Genomic DNA, 23,553 nt, shown 5'->3' with positions numbered 1-23,553 from the left:
GTTAGGAATGTACGAGTTTTCCGCGGATTTTTCGATGATACAGACCACTATCTGATCTGTAGTGAACTAAGTATCTCTAAGCCTAGGGTAGAGAAAGTGAATTCTGTCTGCAAATGAATAAGGGTAGAAAATCTCCAGGACGAGGAAATTAGACAGAAGTACATGGATATGATTATTGAGAAGTTTCATACAGTAGATAGTAAGGAGGTTCAGGATATAGAAAGTGGATGGGTGGCATACAGGGATGCTGTAGTAGAAACAGCAAGGGAATGCCTAGGAACAACTGTGTGTAAAGATGGGAAAAGGTGAACATCTTGGTGGAATGATGAAGTGAGAGCAGCTTTTAAACGTAAAAAGAAGGCTTATCAGAAATGGCTCCAAACAAGGGCCGAGGCAGACAAGAGATTTGTACGTAGATGAAAGAAACAGAGCGAAACAAATAGTTGCTGAATCCAAAAAGAAGTCATGGGAAGATTTTGGTAATAACCTGGAAAGGCTAGGTCAAGCAGCAGGGAAACCTTTCTGGACAGTAATAAAGAATCTTAGGAAGGGAGGGAAAAAGGAAATGGAGAGTGTTTTGAGTAATTCAGGTGAACTCATAATAGATTTCAGGGAATCACTGGAGAGGTGGAGGGAATATTTTGAACATCTTCTCAATGTAAAAGGAAATCATCCTTGTGGTGTTGTGAACAGCCAAGCTCATGAGGAGGAGGAAAATGATGTTGGTGAAATTATGCTAGAGGAAGTGGAAAGGATGGTCAATAAACTCCATTGTCATAAAGCAGCAGGATTAGATGAAATTAGACCTGAAATGGTGGAGTATAGTGGGAAGGCAGGGATGAAATGGCTTCATAGAGTAGTAAAATTAGCATGGAGTGTTGGTAAGGTACCTTCAGATTGGACAAAAGCAGTAATTGCACCTATCTATAAGCAAGGGAACAGGAAGGATTGCAACTACTATCGAGGTATCTCATTGATAAGTATACCAGGCAAAGTATTCACTGGCATTTTGGAAGGGAGGGTGCGATCAGTCGTTGAGAGGAGGTTGGATGAAACCCAGTGTGGTTTAAGACCACAGAGAGGCTGTCAGGATCAGATTTTCAGTATGCGCCAGGTAATTGAAAAATGCTACGAGAGGAATAGGCAGTTGTGTTTATGTTTCGTAGATCTAGAGAAAGCATACGACAGGGTACCGAGGGAGAAGATGTTCACTATACTTGGGGACTATGGAATTAAAGGTAGATTATTAAAATCAATCAAAGGTATTTATGTTGACAATTGGGCTTCATTGAGAATTGATGGTAGAATGAGTTCTTGGTTCAGGGTACTTACAGGGGTTAGACAAGGCTGTAATCTTTCACCTTTGCTGTTTGTAGTTTACATGGATCATCTGCTGAAAGGTATAAAATGGCAGGGAGGGATTCAGTTAGGTGGAAATGTAATAAGCAGTCTGGCCTATGCTGACGACTTGGTCTTAATGGCAGATTGTGCCGCAAGCCTGCAGTGTAATATCTTGGAACTTGAAAATAGGTGCAGTGAGTATGGTATGAAAATTAGCCTCTCGAAGACTAAATTGAATGTCAGATTGGTGATACAAAGCTAGAACAGGTCGATAATTTCAAGTATTTAGGTTGTGTATTCTCCCAGGATGGTAATATAGTAAGCGAGATTGAATCAAGATGTCGTAAAGCTAATGCAGTGAGCTCGCAGTTGCAATCAACAGTATTCTGTAAGAATAACATATGAGTAACAACACAGTAAAGGTTTCCACCTATTCAATACAAAATATATTCACAATATTTTAAAATTACATGGAACTAGTTTCAACCCATCTAGGGGTCATCATCAGCCACATCAAAGCAAAGATCACTCTTGACGAAATCCTAAGAACATGTTAATTTTAACAGTATGATTATTAGGGAATAACAAGTGAATGTGGTAAATGAAAAGAGATGTTAGTATGGGACAGGTGAGTAATAGCTAATAAATATACAAGGAATATACATAAGAGGTTTGTAACAAAGTATAAAAGGGGGCTTAGTGTTGTAAAAATGATATAATCATGGAAAACAGTAAGTCCTTATAGTGAAGAATGCAATGTGAAATGACACATATAAAATTATACATGGCTTAGGAAGAGTGGAGGTGGTTTAGGAGGGGAAGAGGGCTTAAGGTGGGGTTGAAGGGTGCGGGAGAAAGGGTAATGGTCTTGGAAAAGTACCTTTGATTAAATTTAGGATTGCCGGGCTGAGTGGCTCAGACGGTTAAGGCGCTGGCCTTCTAACCCCAACTTGGCAGGTTCGATCCTGGCTCAGTCCGGTGGTATTTGAAGGTGCTCAAATACGACAGCCCCGTGTCGGTAGATTTACTGGCACGTAAAAGAACTCCTGCGGGACTAAATTCTGGCACCTCGGCGTCTCCGAAGACCTTAAAAAGTAGTTAGTGGGACGTAAAGCAAATAACATTATTATTAAATTTAGGATTGAGTTTTGGTTGGCTGCATTATTGTTTCTGAGGAAAGTGATAAATAGATCGAAGAGTATGTTGGGTTTCTCTGAGATTTCATTGAGATTGTGACTGGCGTTAAAGTTTTGGTCTAGGTGTATGTAGTAATTTTCCATTATGTCGAGTAAAGGGCCCTTGTTTGCTAATTACGAGGATGTCCATGTCTTGTTCGATATTGGTGAAATTATGGTTATAATCTTGCATGTGTTGGCCGATGGCTGAAAACTTGTTGTATTTTATTGCGTTAGTGTGCTCGTGGTATCTGATATTGAAGTTTCTACCAGTTTGCCCGATGTAGGTTTTTTCACAGGTGTTACATTTGATCTTATAAACTCCTGATTTTAGAAAACTGCTGGTCCTGTTGATGTGTGAAGTATTGTGTAAAACGTTCATGTTTTTATAGTTGGTTTTGAAGGCTATTTTAACGCCTTGTTTCTTAAAGATATTGGTTAACTTGTAGATATCATTGTTGAACGTGAAGGTGGAAAATGTTAGAGGTTTAGTTGTTTCTTTTTTGAGGGTAGTTTTTGGGCGATATTTATGTTTATTGATTATCCTTTCTATAAAATGGTTGCTGAAGCCATTGAATTTTGCGATTCCGTGGATTGTGTTGAGTTCGTTCTTTAGATCTTTCTTGGACATAGGTATGCTGAAGGCTCGGTGAACTAGGCTGTTGTATGTGGCTCGTTTGTGGGACTGGGGGTGCACTGAATCTCGGCAAATGGTGGAGGCTGTTTGAGTGGGTTTTCTGAATATTTTATAACTGAAAGAATCTGAGTTTCTAGTGATGGTTAAATCTAGAAAGTTGATTTTTAGATTTGATTCGGATTCTAGTGTGAATTTGATATGAGGATCAATACTGTTGAGTCTTAAGAGGGTGGTGGATGCGTTAATTGATTTCTCATTCATGATTACAAAGACATCGTCAACATATCTGGCCCAAAAGAGAATGTTTTCAAATTCATTGTCAATTTTGGTGTAATACCAATATAAATGGTCCGTTATTGGACATTATAAATTTTCCAGCTAACTCGTTCCTGTTTGCCAGCGTTTCGCCCCCGTGTGCTAGGCTGGGCTCATCAGTTGGTACCTAGCACACCTACCAAGACGCTGGCTAGTGCATACCGTGGAGGCCACTGCGTAGGCTAATTGTAGCCACCGGCAGTGCAAATGCACTATGAGAGACTTTGTCTCCTTATCAAAAATTGATGCCTGCTTGGCCATCAGATGATATAGATGTTGATTCCCATAGGGAATCTGAAATATTTGTTCCGAATGAGTAAATTTATAATACCAATATAAATGGTCCGTTATTGGACATTATAAATTTTCCAGCTAACTCGTTCCTGTTTGCCAGCGTTTCGCCCCCGTGTGCTAGGCTGGGCTCATCAGTTGGTACCTAGCACACCTACCAATACGCTGGTTAGTGCATACCGTGGAGCCCACTGCGTAGGCTAATTGTAGCCACCGGCAGTGCAAATGCACTATGAGAGACTTTGTCTCCTTATCAAAAATTGATGCCTGCTTGGCCATCAGATGATATAGATGTTGATTCCCATAGGGAATCTGAAATATTTGTTCCGAATGAGTAAATTTATAATACCAATATAAATGGTCCGTTATTGGACATTATAAATTTTCCAGCTAACTCGTTCCTGTTTGCCAGCGTTTCGCCCCCATGTGCTAGGCTGGGCTCATCAGTTGGTACCTAGCACACCTACCAAGATGCTGGCTAGTGCATACCGTGGAGGCCACTGCGTAGGCTAATTGTAGCCAAATCACATAACCAAATTTAGGGGAGAATAGAAATTTTAACCTAGCGATAGCAGGAGCCTTAGAGATATTTAGTATGCAGTGCACACAGCGTGTAGCTGTATGTACTCATCAGAGGGACTGTGTGATGTGAGGCCACAGTCCAGATGTCACCTTGCAAAATTGGGAGATCACAGTTCGATCCCCATTCTTCCCATTATATGTAGGAAAAGCCACTAGAAGTTAGAGAGAGAGTAGAGTCATTTACATAGTTAAAGCAATAACTCAAATATGAAACATGTCACTAAAGTACCTCACTTGCAGATCTTCAATTTACCCGAAGAGGCCATGCCTGTAAATTAAAGAACACGTGTTATGAATGAGCGATAGTGAGAGCTTACAGATGTTGTTGACAAAGAGGTAAGCTAGAGAAAATGAGAATTAATACCGTTCACCCTAGCGAGTTCAGTCCAGACAGTGGAACACACCCATTACCCAGATGTTTCGATGAATTAAGTCCATTCCCTCATGTCGGTAGTAGACAGGGAATGATTCAATCTGCCCGTGTGGCATCAGGCTAGCACAAACAACATGTAGACACGTAGAGCGAAAGACAAATACACACGCAGAATAGTCCCACGGCCAGTTCTGTCTCTCGTAGCAGGCGAGAAAAGAATTATTTTCTTTCAGTCTTATGCCTTTGTGCTATCTATCATGGCGAATATAAGACACTTTCTTACTTTTTTAAAATTTCCAATAGGACATAGTTTGTTCATGGTTGACTAGTTGAAGGGAAGTACAATACCATTGAATGCAGTACCCACAAGGTCACCAGACACAATGTACCCTAAGTCCAAATAAGCATGCGTTTCACTACCATCCTCTGGTGAGAACCTCACCTTTTTAGAGTAGAAGCAGTGACAATGTAAGGTGAATTTGGAGAGGCAGTTTGTTTCAGTAGTAAACAACAAAGAAGCATCTTAACCATCTATTAGCTTGAAATAGACTATTGTAAGAGAGAGGTCATCTGTGAGCATGACGAACTCACAGGTGTATATATTGAATGTAAGGATTGATTGATGAGATTGGGCATCTCATACATGGTGAATTTGCATCACAATTGTAGTGTTCATATTTTTAGGGTGATATAACTCTACCATCATAAGAGTCTGCTGAATAATATTAATTAGTACACATGTCAACACGACATACGGTACAGTTAGAAATTAATCGTTTACAGAAGACACAAGAATTAAAAGATGTAATGAAACAGTTTACTAAGAATACAGAGAAACATAAGAAACGTGGGTTCCATATTTAATTTTATTGGCACTGGGTCAAAGTCATTATTCGGCATCTTAGATCAGGATGATATTGATTTTTATCAAGGGAAGATACCTGAATTAGAGAAAGAACCGATATCCATGTTAACGATAGCTAAGGAACAGATGATAGTGGTTTAAATCTACATTACAGTCAGTGAATAGTACACTTTACGATGTAACAGCCAATGAGTTAAAATGGAGTCAGAATTTAGAACACATTCAGTGATTTCTCCAGAACAAAACAGGACAGTTAACACAGACATTCACACTGTTAGACATTGAGATTGCTGTCAACAGGCATTTAATTGAGACAGAGGATCTTATATTGCAACTGTATGAACAATATCAGGTGATTGCTCCTGGAATTATGTATGCTCAAGTAGGAGTAATACTTATGCACATTTTGAGCCCTGTTGAGATAGTAAAGGCCTATAGAAAGTCACAAGAACAGCTTCCATTTGGAATGACCCTACCATTTGACCTGGGTACAGCTCATAAGATTGCAGATATCACAGCATGTGCTAGTGTATGTTGTGCTAATGCCACTCACTGATAAGAACTTTAAGTTATATGAACTTCTTCCTTTCCCTTCTACAGTCAAAGATCATCATAATCAATTTGTAAATGTACGGATAGAAAGAGACTTTGTACTCATAGATATTGAACAGCAATTTTATAACCTATTTTATCAGGGACCAAATAAACAATTGTAAACGTGTAACTGAAATGTCTACAGTATGCAAATCAGAATTTATACTGAAAGTGTTTCATGGAGCAAAAGAATATATAATTACCAGTATGTTGTTAAAAGGTGTTAACTCAAAACCAGAAAGTTGCAACAAAGACATTGTGTATAAATAGGCAATTGATGTGGTTACCTGTAGACACAAATAAGTACTTACATTTATCCTCTGAACCAGTAGAGGAAACCATTGTTTGTAAGGAAATGAGTGATGTACTACTAAAGGGTTCAGGTACAGTATATTGACATTTTATGAACCATGTACATCTTATGGGCTAAATACCAATGGCAATGGCAATAAATTATAGTGCTTCGAATGTTGAGTGGTAATTCTAGAACATCACCACTCTATTCTCCCAGAAATCTGTTGTATTCAAGTCTGATGGCTCACGTGTTCCTCCCACTGAAAAATGAAATGGCATATGGCTTTTAGTGCCGGGAGTGTTCGAGGACATGTTCGGCTCGCCAGGCACAGGTCTTTCAATTTGATACCTGTAGGCGACCTGTGCTTCGTGATGAGGATGAAATGATGATGACAACACATACACCCAGCCCCTGTGCCAGTGAAATTAACCAATGATGGTTAAAATTCCCGACCCTACCGGAGGGAGTCGAACCCGGGACCTCTATGACCAAAGGCCAGCACGCTAACCATTTAGGCCTGGAGCCGGACTTCCTCCCACTAACTGATGGGGAATGAAAATTCGAAGTTTCAAGGCATAAGATTTCATACCAGTTAACATAAAAGCAAGTCGGTTCAACACAAATCCAGTGCATGTGTAATATTGTGAAATAGCCAACAATACGGCGTCAGTGTAAAAGCAGAAGCGCAGTAGGAAGCCCTTAGGATATTTCCAGAAGTCAGTGGAAGAAAATGTCGCGTAGGTTTTTGACGCAGTAGGAAGCTACTTTGTTTGAGTATATTCTATGACACTCCCCATCAGTTAGTGGGAGGAACACGTGAGCCAATCAGACTTGAACACAACAGATCTCTGGGAGAATAGAGGGGTGAAGTTCTAGAAACCTCGAACTGGGAATATAAGCAGAAGTTCTTCGAGAGACTGGGGGAGAATCTAACTACCATGCAAGAAGTGTGTGTGGCTGTGCGCCACAAAGGGGAGAAGCAGTGCAGAATCTGTGGTTTACGTGTGTGGCAGTGAGCCGTGGAGCAAGTCGTATGTGGCCGGGAGGCACTGAGAGCAGCAGTCCAGAGACTGTAAAGGGTAGGGCAAGGCAGTGAGGCATCACTGTGTACGAAGTAGATAGCAGGTTGCCATAGAAAGACTTAGAGCCACAACGACTAAGTTACTTGTCTAGAGAAATGAATTTCATATGGGCCCGTAATGAAAAGGTGGAATAACTCACTTATTATTTTATTTGGTTTAAGTTACTTCTTGTAGCTGTGACCTAAAGACTGGAAATGATCATCGAATTATTTGTTAGGAAGGCCGAGTAATGTTAGTGTGCCTTTCCTCTCGATAACAACCTTGCAACCAGTACTTTAGGGAGATTGGTCAAGCTGACTGACGACGGAGTTTGAAGGTGTTGAGTTTGAGTTCTGGATTTCCATATCCCTTTCAACCAACCATCGCGATGCTTGAGGCGTCTACGGTGTCACGGAGAGAAGAATACAGCAATACAGCATAGACCATTTTTTGTGGGAAACTGTATTAGCAAATATTAGTGAAATAGAACATTGATTTTTCCTTTCATTACAGATAGCAAACCCCCTGCAGTCCAGTGAAGACCGACCTCTACCCCTTAATCGCCAGCCATTTCAGGAGCCAGAGTTTGGATTTATAGAACCAACTACGATTCCTCGTGGTCGATTTACTTTACGTCAGGCCATGAAATTTATTACTGATTACCAAGGTGACCCTAAAGTTTGGAGCGCTGCAGCTATTGCTAAGGATTATCATCTGGATAAGGATGCCTTAGGTATGTACCATGTGTATAACCCTAAGGAGAGCATTAGGACCTTAAAATGTAGTTCAGTAGTAATTTCCTTCTTCCACCTTTTGTGTTTAGTGCTGTCCATCTTTAATGTTTGCCAAATGTCTGTAAATCTGAACATTATCAGTTAAAATCGAGTTATGAACAAATTTCAAGCTGCGCCTGATGCCATTAAAAAGCAGTGAGAGTAAAAATGTTAATATAATCGAAAGTTATGCCAAGTGAAAAATATTCATTGCATGGAACTTATCCTGTCATAACTCCTATTTTATATTCATTATGTTTTTAATTTTTTCACTGCTGGTAAAAGAACATTTCAGCTCAACATAGATATATTTGATTTTAAATTTGAATCATAAGAAAATGCAGTATATATTTTCCTTTTCAGTCATATACAGAGACTTTTATGTGTAAGCATGAAAAAGTCAGTCGCTGACCAGAGTCTTTGCTATTTACCTTACATGGGCAGTGGGAGGTGTCAAAGTGAGGCAAATGGTCTTAGGATATGGTAATTATTTTAAAAACAAAGAGGAAGAACGTCTCGTTTGTTTTGGTTTCACACAACTCGGCTGGCTGGATGAACTGCCAATAGGAATCTTGCAAACAGTGCACAATTAAAACTCAAGACAGTCGTATACAGTGCAATGTTCATAATACTGTTAGTGAGTTCATGCTCATGCTTGGGGGTTCGTAGTTGAAATAAGCCAGAAGAGTGTACAATGAATCCTAAAACGAAGAAGAAACGTTCCATATGAAAACTCGGAGGGGAAGGGGGGGAGAGTGAATGGAGTGTTTTTCTTTTTCTTTGTAAAATGATATTTGTTCGTGGCGTCGACCTCTAGAGATCTTTTGCCACTACTTGCACCATGTGATATGAACCTGTATGCAATTGGAATTGCGGAAGTGTAGTGTTGAATGTTAGGAGAGGAACGTTAAGGACGACACAAACACCCAGTCCCAGGCCAGGGATATTAATCATTTACAATTAAAAGTCCCTGACCTGGCCGGGTATCGAACCCGGGGCCGCTGGGTGACAGGTGGACGTGTTGCCACCTACACTGCGGGGCTGGATAACAGAGTGTCTTGGATTATTTGATAAGGGGCACAGTCAGTAAAACGGCTAAGCTACAGGTTGTTCCAGAAGAACAATGTATGCTCTAAGGTAGGAATACATACAGTTCATGGTCCTTTGCAAACTCCCGCAAGGGAAAAAGAGAAGGATAGTGCAAAAATGCAAGGAAAATAAAATATGATGATATTGTGCAAAGTGGAGTGTGTTGGTGGTTCACTTTCTTTTATTTGCAAACGTACCACCGACATTGAGCGTGATTTTGATGCGGGTAAATGGAGTGTAATCTTTGCCACAATTTTCCAAGAACTTTGTATCACTTCTTACATGCTTCCATTTTTTTAAATGGGGTAATAAAGCAGCTTTCATCAAATTGATGAATTTATTAATTGGAGGCACAGATATCTAAGGGAGATAACATGTTTAAGGGCACAAAACAAAGCTATAATGTATACAGATGAAAACACAGCAGATGCCCACGAGGAAATGACCAGTGAAATTTATGAGAAGTGGTTTGTGGGAGAACTGTTGCCGAACAGTCCTGAAGGTGCTGCGATTGTGTTGAATAATGCCGCTTATCATTCCCACAAGTGGAGAAAAGATAACATCATACAATGGTTGTATAACAACACATCTCTTTTGAGAACAGTATGCTAAAACGGGAATGATTGCACATTGTTTCTCAACATGGTGCCCTGTATGTCAAGCAGAGAATGTGAAATGGCAGAATTCGGCAGATTCTTATTACAGCGAGTTAAAACCTGTTTAGATAGTATGGGCCCAGGTGAAAAATTACATCCGGTATCATAACGTACCATTCAAGAAAAATATGGGGATTTTAATAACTGCTGGGCAAATAACGTGAACCACGTAATAAAGGGATAGAAAAAGGATTGTGGAAAGCAGATGAAGTACAGGATAACGACAGTAAACAATTTTTAATAAGACTTTCTTCATTGTCCACATCATCATCCTCTACTTCATATCCAGAACCCAGTCATCCACGGCCAGAAATCATAGAAAGTGTACATCTGCTATCTAATTGATGGTGATTAGGGTGCATTATATTTACCATCCTTCAAGTGTCCGTTTGTGAATTAACTTTAAAGTTTAAACGATAAATGTGTAACTGTGACACCGTGCTTGAGCCACACTCAAGAGCGATCTTCATCAGTCGATTTGGCAACAGTGCACTCCATGTACGCTGACTGCATTTTGAGGTTCAAATGCTCTATAGACAAAGATATCTTTCTGTAGTTGTTATTTCATCATGTGTGAAGGATTTTATTTTGTACGAGGCCTATTTCAAATTTGATATGTTCATGTTCTTCAAAATAATCTTAGAAATGGAACTTCACTTACAGCACTCATGTTCTGTCAATCCATGTCAAACAGTTACTTAGATGCCGGGTGTATGCATAAGTCTTCTCTGGTTTCACTAAGAGGTGGCGCCAGCGAACAACATATGATTTTGACACATACGTCATTTTGTTCGTCTGACATTAGCCTACCAACACACACAAGTTGAGTTCGCCAAACACTAGCATTTGTGTTGTATCGTTCAGTGATCATGTCGACGTTTGTGCCTGAAAAATAACATTTGCGGTATGCATTCTTTTTCTTATTTAATCAAAAGGAAAAGGCTGTGGAAAGTTATAGTTTGCTGGTAGAAGCATATGCTGAACATGCTCCATCGATTAGAACATGTGAGACATGGTTTCGACAATTGCTTCGGTAAGAAGACCATGCTTTGTGCCTAGTGGGACCAGACTGGTGTATTATGAACTCTTGGAGCCCAGTGAAACCATTAATGCACAACGCTGTCATCAACAAAGAATTAATTTAAATCACGCATTGATCGAAGGACATCCAGAATGGGCCAGAAGACATGGTAAAGTATTTTGTTATATGACAATGCGCCGCCTTACCCAGCAAAACCAGTGAAAGATACCTTGAGAAATATCTTGGATGGGACATCCTTCCGCACCCGCCGTACTGTCCCAACCTGGCGCCATCTATCACCTTTTCATATCAATGGGGCATGCGCTCGCAGAGCAGCACTTCAGCAATTTCGAGGAAGTTGGAAAATGGCTCGATGAATGGTTGCTGCAAGAGAAGAGCAGTTTTTCTGGCATGGTATTCATAACTTACTTGAAAGATGGGCGAAGTGTGTAGAAGCCGATGGCCAATATTTTGAATAAACAAAAATTGAATTTCCCTTGAAAATTACGTGTTTTCTTTACCACAAAAACTGGCAAAAACTTATGCATACGCGTGGTACCGCATCAAGTGATCCAACTGATTCTTGAATGATAAACAGGTGGGGCCTAACACATTGAAGTATGAAATAATACATTTTGGCCTGGTTTCATCAACCCTGTGTTATATTTTACTTAACAAGTGTTATTAATTTAACACTTTGGTTGAAAGTCCCCTGTTTTACGAACACATTTCCAGCACTTATTATTAAACAATTATTTCTTTATATAGAGCACTCACAGAGAGGTATATTGGGATCGTATTTTGTCACACATGGAACTTACGGTAGGTTATGGTTAACAGAGACCGCTAAGACATAAACAAGTAATGCAAGGCAAGAAAAGCATTATTATAATCAATACAAGACAAACGTTATTATAGATTTCATTTCAAAGTATGCGAGTGTGCTTGAAAAATAAAAGAATGGATGGTTGCATCACAACATTCAATATATTATATGAGTGCAATCTAAGGCTCATACAGTACTGGAAAAATGTGATAATTGATATGCCTTGAATGATTTTTCAGCATTATTTACTGCAAGGAGAATAATATAATGCCATGCGAATGCTGCAAAGGCAGCAAACATTCTTTGCACAGTTATTTTACACACTCTTGTCTTGCACCTACAATTACAGTATGTAAAGAGTTGAAGCATAATATATAAGAACTATAAATGCATATTATTAATTTATAGAGTATTTCAGTCTCAGTTGATTTACTGTACTTACCTCAAATAAAGGTCATGTAAGTTAATTACTCTACTGTATTAACTGTTGACTACACTGCCTATGTAATTCTGCTCATCCTTTGCCCAGGAGGTTGTCGGTAGGTGGTTAAAAATTTGTGTTATATATTCTTTTAATATACGGTAGTTACTTTCTTAGAATGGCTATAGAATTATCTAATGCTGGGGCTGTACCTTAATTAAGGCCATGGCCACTACCTTCCAACTTCTAGGCCTTTCCTATCCCATCATCGCCATAAGACCTATCTGTGTCGGTGCGATGTAAAGCCCCTAGCAAAAAAAAAAAAAGAATTATCTAAGATGCAATATTTTCGCTGAATGAAACATTTATTTGCTACTATTGTACCTGTATTTACAACATTAACACAAATTTATTCCAGATGGAAAATACACAATCACTGCTTCTTACCAAAATAGTCCAGAATCGATCTCTGTTTACACTTCTTATTTCTTATGACCTCTTTTTTGTTTTTCAAACTCATAAAGGTTATGAAAATTATTTTCACCCCCCCTCTACAAATGACAGATACCTGCGTAAAACATACACTGCTGCACTTGCATGAGCACTGGTAGGCATCACTTCACTGTCTTCCTCTACTTCATCACTGTCACTGGTGGGAGACTCGGCTACTGTTTGCTCTGCAGCGATCACAGAATCATCTACCCGAAGAAAATCTTCAGTAGTGCAGTCTGACTGCAACATTCTCCATACATCAGGTAGCAGGCCTTTTTCTTCTTCTTCTTCTTCTTCTTCTTCTTCTTCTTCTTCTTCTTCTGGCACCTGAGATTCAGGATGATTCTTGAGAAATCCTGCTTTCAAGAAACAATTTGAGATGGTAGTCTGCTTCATGGCTTTCCAAGACTTTGCAATGAAGTGAAGCACATCCAGGATTGAAACTTTAAATGATGATGGATCCTTTCCAGCATCCATAAGGAATAAAATTTGCTGCACCAGCTTCTTCCTATAAAGTGACTTAAAGGACTGAATAACCCCTAAATTCATAGGTTGTAGCTTGCTTGTGCAGTTAGCAGGCAGAAATTTTAACTGAACATTCCTCAAATTAACATCCACGGGATGTGAAGGACAATGGTCAATGAAAAGAAGGATCTTCCTATTTTGCGCACTCATTTTTGAATTCAGAGCAATGAACAGCTTTATGGTTGGCATCGTAGGCAGTAGGTAATGATCGCACATTCTTGAAGCAACGAGGCTTTTTAGATTTCCCTATCACGTAGTTGTGAAGCTTCTCAGAGCCATCAGCATTGGCTCCCAGCATCACTGTGAGCCTCATCTTGCTGTGTTTCCCACCATGGTATATATCTCCTATGAATGCCAAAGTCTTGCTGGGCAACACACTGAAAAACAGTCCAGTTTCATATCTAGGTTAAAAATGTTCCTGGGTTCGTAATCCTTGGTCAGCTCCTGCAATTTTCTATCGATCCATTCTTCCACAGTTTCATCACTAACTGCATTAGATTCCACACAAACAGTTTCATAGGTTAGGTTATACCTTTTCCAGTCATTGGATGCGCTGAAATTTTCAATGCCAAGAATGCTTGCCACTTTAAGCGCCTTTTCCCTTAAGAGCACAGCATCAATTGGAATGCCTATGGCTCTTGAAGTTTCAAACTAACTTTTTACAATTTTTTCAATTTTCTTGTATTTGCAGTATGATGCATACTTCCTTTTCTTGGAGTTTGGTCTGCATTCTGAAGCACTTGATGTAATGCTTCCTCTGTTTTTCACAATTGTATTCAGCGTGGATACAGGAAGCTGCAATTCACGTGCCAATGAAACACGTGTTCCGCGGTATGAATCAACCTTTTCTAATATTCAAACTTTCTCATCCATAGTGAAAGTTTTTCTTTCTTAATTTTTTTTTTTTTTTTCCATTATTAGCAGGGAAACAGTAAAGCAATAACAAAGAAGGATTAACATATACACATGACGGGAAAGGAAGATTGCGGCAGTTCACTCTGACAGCCCAACTCACATAACAAGAACAAAAAATGTAACAAATAACAAAATAAATGTGATGAATCAGTGACAACTCCAACAACAAATGCAAATGTAAAACAATAACCATGAAATAACGAACTCCGGCAAGACAAACACTGAATCACTTGATAACGTCTCCTTCTTGTGGCGTATACTGTATTTAGCAATAAAGCAAACACCTAATATCTCCCTCTTCTTCTCCCTTGCGGTTTTGCTCGGCTTTGCATTTTGCCATTACCCAGATACTGTATGTGCAGTATTATACATGTTTTTGATTTCTATAGGGTGTTTGTTTACTTGCATTCAAAAATCATAGGATTATTGTGGAAAGTTTGTGTGTATGTGAGATTTAGAGAGTTAATTCAATTTGTTGTCGGATTTGAAAATAAGCTTTAGGACGTGGAAAACACCTGATATCAAAGAATGCACTGCGTTGGTTAAGCGGAAGTTTAATACTGAGAGTTCTAAGTGGCTGAGTGATATTAAATTAACACAAATATTAACAATTTGTCAGTGTTAACAATTCTTGATGAGACGGTCATTTTGCTTAATCGTGTGTATTCAAACATTGGTGACGGGTCCCAAGAATTCTTGTAGTTTCTTGGCCATCCGTACATCACGGGCTTACGAGAATTATAAGTTTAAAACAGTGTAGTAATGAAATAGAATAAGGCAGCTGTTGCGCTATCATCATATTTTCTTTAAATCTTGTTCTAATTAACAAAACAATATTCAAAATGTCAAGCTATTTCTTGGAACTTCAGAGCAGCTGTCAACATGGCGCGGTGCATGTAGTTGCTAACAGATACGGATATTTGTGATGAATTATGTGCAGACCAGTTATCAGATGTACCTAGAGACAGTGAATTAGATATTTTTAATTATGTGAGTGATTCTTACAATGATTTTGTTCCTTCTATGTCACATCGTAGACAACAATCTTGTGTTTTGGAATACTGGTACAGCAGTGACTCAGATATACACAAGTCGAGTATAGTTGTAGTATGTACTTGTAGTATGTACATATACAGTTGGCGGCTTTTCAATACATAATCCAGTTCGTAATATAGAAGTTTGAGGTCATTTAGGTTGGGGGTAGCAGCCTCCATTCTGACCCGGTCACCAACGTGTTAATAGCAGAAACGGGCCTGTATACAAGTAGTGATGCCAGTCTGAGACGGGGTCTCATGAATGTTGTCCCCACAGCGTCGTAAGTTTACAGATGTTGTTTGTGCCTTTTCCATTCCATCGACAAACAACTAGGCCTTTATCGACGCAGTACAGCGGTAAGTAAACACATGAGATTAAGTACAGAAAGTGATGGCTACTGTAGGTGTACATCGTTATCAGACACCACGTTCAATATCCATTCAAATAGTGCTTGTGTTTACCGACATTACGGTGACGAAGGAAATAATTCCTTACAGTGTTACACAGTATTAGCGTCATAATTAGCACTTTGATATACAGGATGCGATAGAAATACCTGATGAATTTCAGACATAAATAACTCAGCAACGCAACAAGCCATTCACAATTTTGTTGCACAGTTTAAAAGTTTGCCATTTATGTCACATACAGTAGATTGGAACAAACTAAAGGTCGTATTAGTTACAACTTTCAAACAGGTGTTATTGTCGTGGTGCGCGCGGTCTTGGCCTTGGAGAACACGTGCATCATCTCGTCCGGGCTAATCAGTCAGCCAGCCAGTCGCTAGGATGGCGTGGAGTGGTGAACACCGAGGTTTCATGATTGAGACTTATTTAAAAAATGTCGACTCTGTTACCACAACACAGTGTTTGTTTCGCAGACACTTCGGCTTAGGTCGACATGAGAAAGTTCCGAGCAGGAACACCATCTGTTATGGGTGAACAGTTTAAGAAAAAGTGGTTCGAGTGTGAAAACGAAGCCGCCTGGTAGGCCTCGTAGTGTCTGCACACCAGAGACCGTGTGTGCAGTGAGACGCCGTTACGCAGTCTCCTCAATATTCGGTGCGTAGGCATTCACGTGCTATGAGACTCGGATTGCACCGTAAGGACGATTTTATATGCAGACATGAAGTTCCATCCGTACAAAATGTTGGGTGTTCAGAAACTCAGTGAACGTGATTGGGCCAACCGCAGAGCGTGTTGTGAGACTATCCTGGAAGCTGTAGCAGCTGACACCAGTATCCTGGAGAGTGATGAAGCACACTTTCATTTGTCAGGCTACGTTAATAAACAAAATTTTAAGTACTGGTCCGCAACCAATCCTCAACAGCTCCAGGTGCGACCTCTCCACAGCGAGCGTGTTACTGTTTGGTGCACTGTCGCTGATTTTGGAATTGTAGGCCCTTACTTTTTTTGAAGAGGAGGACAGAACTGTAACAGTAACATCGGATCGTTACGTACAGCTGTTACACAACTTCCTGCAGCCGACATTCACCGACTTAGAGAATCCTGCTGTGTGGTTCCAACAAGATGGTGTCACTGCACACGCAGCCAGGGCGTCGATGGGTCTCCTCAGAGAAATGTTTCCAGGACATCTCGTCTCCTTATGGGGTGACGTTCCAAGGCCAGCCCATTCCCCTGACCTCACCCCGTGCGATTTCTTTCTCTGGGGATATCTGGAGGAACGCATCTTCCGTTGTAAGCCGCAAACAGTACATGACCTGAAAGCTGCCATCCGTGAAGAAATCAAGAAATCGAGGCAATACCACAAGACATGCTCAAGCGAGTCATGCGGAAATTCAGGGAGAGGCTTCAGAGGTGCATCGAACAGGACGGTCGGCATTTGGATGACATTATTTTCAAACCTAGTGTGTATGTGACGCAAAGGGCAGACACTACTCTTTCCAACTTTGCAATAAATCTCTGAATGGATTGTTGCGTTGCCGAGTTATTTACATTTGAAATTTATCAGGTATTTCTGCCGCACCCTGTAATACAGTGTAAGGTGTAATTTTGTGTTGTGACTACTTATAAGACGATGTCTAAAATGTGAAGAAAGTCTTGGATGTGGGGTTATTTTGAAGAGAAGCCACATAGCACAGTTCGTCGTGTAGCTAGACGTGTTTTGTGTGATATTCCCAGAAGTATTTCTGCTGATGTATATTACGTCAGTCTCGAGAACACTGCCCATCACTAGTTACAAGGACAAAATGTTCTGGCCTTGCAACATTTCAACTCTATCAGCCCTTGTAACGTAAATACTTTGGTACATTTCCAGGGCAATGTTCACGTCCTGGCTAGTGACAAAAGCCATGGGTCTAACACGTCAGTCAGGGGCTTTGTTTGTCGACAACCATTGGCCCACATTGAACATTTTGGAAATATGCTCCTTCAAATAGGATAAACATATTGGGGCACAATGGTTGTCGTATTCTATGAACAGGACAGGCTGAGGACTTGGGTTCGAATATCAGATTGACCTTTATATAAAACACTTTCTGACACCATTAAATTCTTAGTCTAATTTATTTAAACAAACTATCAAATATACCCTTCCAATAATATTACATCACACTTGTAATTATTCTCTTCTCAATATTACTTTTAAATAACCAGTTTATCAGTCTCTGACTTCCTTGGAAAATACACACACTTCTATGATTCACTTTACAACATTTATAAATTCCCTTCAGTCTTTAAAGTTTCTTAACTAGTTGATACTTATCTCGGGTTTTGAAGCTTCTTTCTTCTTGCTTCTCTCTTGAATCCTCGTTGTGGTGTTCCTCTGAATCTTCCCTGACGGTTTCAGGACTCGAACACAGAACTCTAAGGTGAATGCTAACTGAAGCTACAGTCTCCTTCGAACACTCAGTGAGCTCTCTAAGTACTGTCTCTGTACTTTACCCTGTGGGACACTGCTAACCAGTTCTACTGCTTGACAGTCTTAATTGCTGCCTAATTTGAATAACCTCTTATACTGCTGTTTTCACTAACTGGTGGCAGGCTCAACTACTGCCTAATCTGACTAACTTCATATACTGCTATCTTCACTGACTTTATTCTACAGTGTCTCTTCTCTGCCAAGTAATCTAGTGTCCGTCCCTTCCCAAGAGAACGTTCCTTTCCAATGTTATAGAATAACTGCCTGAATGATACCAGGATTATTACCAACAGAATGACACAGAATGACCAGAATGATGCAGAATGCCCGAACGACCGAATGACCAAATGACCAAGAGGCTCCTTTGTCACTCCCCTTTATCATTTCTCTGAGCTTCTGGAACAAGTCATCCCCTACTACTATGTTCCCTCACATCACTGATCTGTTAGTTTCCTATTGGTTACTTCAAGTGTGGTCCCACCGTCTCAAGGATGTACATGTGATTGGTGACCTTCCAGAGATTCTTTCTAGAAAGAATTATTGCACCACAGCATGCGTTCTTATTTTTACAGGGCACCTTGCTACGTGACCAACAACAGGTTTGCTTTTCCTGGTCCACCCTCTAAAAGCTTCTAACTATGACCTTGTAGTCTGTTTACTTGTTTCTCTGACCAATGTTCTGATTGCACAAGTTTGCCTCATTCTCAGCTCACTGAAATGTTCCAAGTTGAGACTAGCTTTAAGAAAGGCTTTTAATTATAATTGCAATTCTGCACTTATTCACTGCACTGATATTCTATTACACTTAAATTACTCATGAGTATTAGGGATTTCTGACTGGGAGGTCACGGTTCGAATCTCGTTCGATGCGCTCGCCCCATAATTTCCCACGGAAGGACGTGTTGCGAATCGGTGCTCGCGACACTTCCCCGCCCGGGTAAAGAAGTGTATCGCGACCCACGTTGCGATCACTTCTGTCAGTCCCTTCTCTTTGATTTTTTTATACTCTGGCTTTGTCTTTGATCCTCTGGCTACGGGATGTTTGTACTTTTTCTTTATCCTCTTCTATCTCTGAAATACCTGACTCTGATTCTAGGTTGTGAATACTAGGCCTAGTGTCAATTACTCTAGGTCTCTCAAAATGCACTACTATGTCATTGTCTGATGACGTCACCTTCACTCGACTTGCATTAATTATCTTTTGCTTGACGCAAATTTTCATACAACACCCAGTAGCTGAATCCCAATATTTCTTTTTACATATGCTAACACGACATGGATTACAACATTTACAACACATTAATATGGCAAGTATGGCTACAATAGTCCATACGATTATTTTATAGACGTTAAAATTGGAATACATGTGATTTGTATACATTTCCTTTTCTTTATCAATAATTAAGTTCTCGACTTCCTCTACTTTCTTGCCTGCATGTTTAAAGTCCTCGACATGTGTTAACAAACTGTGCAAGGAGGCTTCATTTAAATTTATTACATCTCCTAATTTTAAATCACTGTTCAAATGTATACAACAATCATATTCTAACAAGACATCTGGTATTAAATCTTTCCTGTCAGTGGTATTTACCTTTTCTGTGGACCGTATTTTACTGTTTGGTCCATACACTGTACAATATTCATAAAATGTAATTATCCCTGAATTATTTAAAGTCACCTCAGTGGTGTCCTTACACACTACAGTTATTTTTGTTGGTTCTGGTGTTAGATACACACATTTATTTTCTTTAAAGAACAACCATGTTAATTGTTCAATGTGAGTGACATCTTTTGCACAGTTTTTTGGTACAGTATTTATCCCTTTTAATAGAGTAACTATACAGTCTTTGTCTACCTGTATTATCTTTAGTGGAAAGTCTGATTTGCATACCCTACATTCCTCGTTAATTTCTTTACATTTTCTTATTTGCTTATCAGTTAAGTATGCATATAATTGCTTTTCAGCGTCAATTACAATAAAATCTTTCTCTGTTCTAATGTGTACAAATTCTCCTATGTTATTTTGCACTGGTGTTGGGAAAGGAAGTATTTCATACAATTTATAAGTCTTTTTGTCACTAAGAGGCATCATTATTACATATGCCAGCACATTCCTATTAATAAATGCATTTACATTTACAATCTTATAGATTAAATGTTCTTGAGTCGTTCCCAGCTCATACTGTGTGGAAATTGATCCCTAGATTTTCTATAGGCTCTTATAATTTCTGTGGGGCTTAAAATTTGCACTTGTATAATTCCTAATTGTGCATACATTATCCCTGATGCTATTACCTTATATTGATCATACAACTGTGATATCAGATCCTCAATTTCGAACAGCTGCCTATTGACTGCAATTTCTATATCAATTTGTGTAAATACTTGTTTTAACTGACCCGTTTCATTTTTAAGAAATTCTTTTATTTGTTCTAAGTTTTTATTCAAGCGTAACTCATTAGCTGTTACATCATATAAAGTACTATTGACCGATTGTAGAGTTGACTTAACAACGGTTAACTGTTCCTTCGTGATTTTGATCATTGACATCTGCTCTAACTCTGAAATTTTATTTTGATAGTATTCGGAGTCGTTTTCATCTAATGTGCCAAATAATGTTTTAGATATCGTTCTTATAAAATTGAAAATTCCTCTCTTTTCGCGTTTGCCTTTTTCTTTAGTAAATTGCTTTATAGTTTCTTTTAATTCTTGAATCTTTTGCAATCGGCTTGCTTCTAGCTGTATTTCGTGTCGACAATTGTGATTTAATTCTTGCTGTAATTGATAGCACAATGTTTGGGTCTTTTGCATATTTTTCTGTATAACAACGTACGCATCATTTAATTTACTCAAATTTACATAAGTAATTTAATTTCCATTCTATGGAATATAATTGCATTTCCCCTTGATTCTTAAAATAAACACCTGGTGGTTTTTCGTAAGGTATAATCTGAAAATCTAACGCCTCTCCCATAAAATTTAATATGCATATTACAGCTAGAGTATAGACTATTTACGTTCTGGGATTCTCCATATCGTTTGTCGTATGACCTGTAAAGAAAACAAAAAGTCGCTATACTTTTGTAAGTGTAATATTCTTGTGTTAGTTTATCTTATTCTACTGATTCAGGTTTTTCATTACATCTACATTCTACATTACAATCACTATGTATATAGGGGTTTGTTATTAATTCGTATCGCCTTCAAATACAGGGGCACTTATTTATTAAGTGCAGGACTCAGCTTTTCCAGCGCTGTTGTCCTTTTGCGAGGTTGACATCTAGACTGTGGCCTCGCTGTCTCACAGTCTTTTCGTGATGGGTACTAAGGATATATACGCGCTGATATTCCTGTTCCAAAATTCCTTGGCTTCAATATCCCCAGGTTAAATTTCTAATTTCTCTTCAAAAATTTTGCACGCAGTTTGGCATGGTATTTCTACTAACCACACCAGCAACTATCGATAGTTCTAAAAAGCCGTTGGGATGGTGAAGAGCACAAGACCATCGCGGCCGAAATGAAGCCAATCCTTTCTCACATTCAAATATATAATTTTAATCTGTTCCTATGCACCTTTATTAATTTTACCTTTCTGTTAGTTTTTAGAAGACAGTTTAAGCCATCAATTCGCTCTATCTCATAGGGGCCTCTAAACGGAAGTTCTGGCTTTTGGGACCTACCCCGTCTCAGGGTTTCATCCCTTAACAATACTTTATCTCCTACCTGTAAGGTTAGGTCGTGCTGTCGTTTGTCATATCTCTCTTCTTCTTTCTCTTTATTCTGTATTAGTGTTTTTCGAGCAATCTCATGGTTTTCTTGTAGTCGGCGAGTTAAGTCTTCGACTACATTTTGATACTCATTATAAGATGTCTCTGGTTTCCTTTGGAGGACTCCCGGAATATTCGCCTTTCTTCCGAATATTAATTCATAGGGCGTAAATCCCGTATTACTGTGTTTTGAGGTATTGTACACGAATGTGGCTGTGGGTAAATATTCATCCCAATCGTTTTGATCCTTGCAAATATAGTGACGCAAATACTCGGTGAGCACTCCGTTTGCTCTCTCTATACTACCATTACTTTGTGGCCTAAATGCACTTGTGTGTACCTTTTGAATTCGTAAAATTTTGCACAGCCTTTTAAAAGTTTGACTCATGAAGTTGCTCCCCATGTCAGTCAAAATTGAGCTCGGTATCCCAAATACACTAATAATGTTTATTACCAATGCCTTCGCCACAGTATCAGCTTCCTGATTAACTAAATATTTGGACAATTGGTCCTGGCAAGTAAGTATGAACTTATGCTGTCTTTCGGTAACTGGTAGGGGGCCTACGACATCCAATGATATCTTTTCGAAAACAGTATTTGGAGTATCTGTTAATACTAACGGTGCTCTAATTTCCGGACCTGTAATTTTATTTCTCTGACATGAAGGACAGGAGCGTATAAAGGCTTCCACATCCTTCTTCATGTTTGGCCACTGAACAACGTCTTTTATTCGCGCTAATGTTCTTATGATCCCCTGATGTCCACCTACAAGGGATGTGTGGGCATCACGTAGTATTGCTAACTTTTCTTCCTCAGTCAAATCCTTACGCTCATTAACAGGCGATTCTTCTTCTTCCTTGGACTCATTCTCCTCTGCTTTTGCGTCCTCAGAGTTAGAGTCTTTGGTTCGTACCTGCCCACCTGACCTCTCTGCTTCTGCGTCCACGAGATCATTCCGCTCATTTTTTACTCTTTCAGTTTCACCTGTCTCAGCAGTCCCTTGGGATATAAATCCCTCTGAATTCACGAATTGTACCGCTTTTTCAGGCAGAACGGGAATTCTGCTTAATGCATCTGCATTGTTATTTGTTTTACCCATCTTGTATACTATTGTGAAATCATATTCAGCTAACTTTAGCCTGAACTTTATTAACCTGGATGACGGATCTTGGACATTGAATACCCACTTCAGTGGCTTATGATCTGTCACTACTGTGAAATGTCGCCCGAATAGGTATGGTCTAAAGTACTTCGCTCCCCATACAATTGCAAGTAATTCTTTCTCTGTCACCGAGTAGTTTTTCTCTGCCTTATTTAGAGTTCTACTCGCATACGCCACTGGTAAATCTTTCCCTAATTCTCCCTGTGATAAAACGGCTCCGAGAGCTTCACCACTTGCATCCGTAGTTAGGATGAATGGCTTTTCAAAGTCTGGATATTGTAATATGGGCTTTTCGGTCAACTTTTGTTTCAAGATGTTGAAAGCCGTCTCCTGTTTGTCTGTCCATACATATAGGGGTTTTGCGATCTTGCTATACTCAGGTATGAATCTCCTATAATACCCGCTCAAGCCTAAAAATCCCTTCAATTGTTTGGTGGTTGTAGGCCTTGGAAAATTTCTCAC

The 23,553-nt window shown here is 39.4% G+C and overlaps 1 protein-coding gene across 1 annotated transcript in view; it reads left to right on the top strand.

Moving 5' to 3' along the window:
* Nucleotides 1-23,553, top strand: part of LOC136873109 (protein NDUFAF4 homolog) — a 40,473-nt gene that overhangs the window by 9,938 nt on the left and 6,982 nt on the right. Inside the window, exon 3 of the mRNA XM_067146683.1 lies at nucleotides 8,043-8,262. Coding sequence (XP_067002784.1) covers nucleotides 8,043-8,262 — 220 coding nt within the window. The remainder of the gene's footprint in view (nucleotides 1-8,042; nucleotides 8,263-23,553) is intronic.

Source organism: Anabrus simplex, chromosome 1, assembly GCF_040414725.1.
Source record: "Anabrus simplex isolate iqAnaSimp1 chromosome 1, ASM4041472v1, whole genome shotgun sequence".
NCBI lineage: Eukaryota > Metazoa > Arthropoda > Insecta > Orthoptera > Tettigoniidae > Anabrus > Anabrus simplex.
The sequence above is the reverse complement of the archived record's forward strand: the minus strand, read 5'-3'. Positions and strand labels throughout refer to the sequence as shown.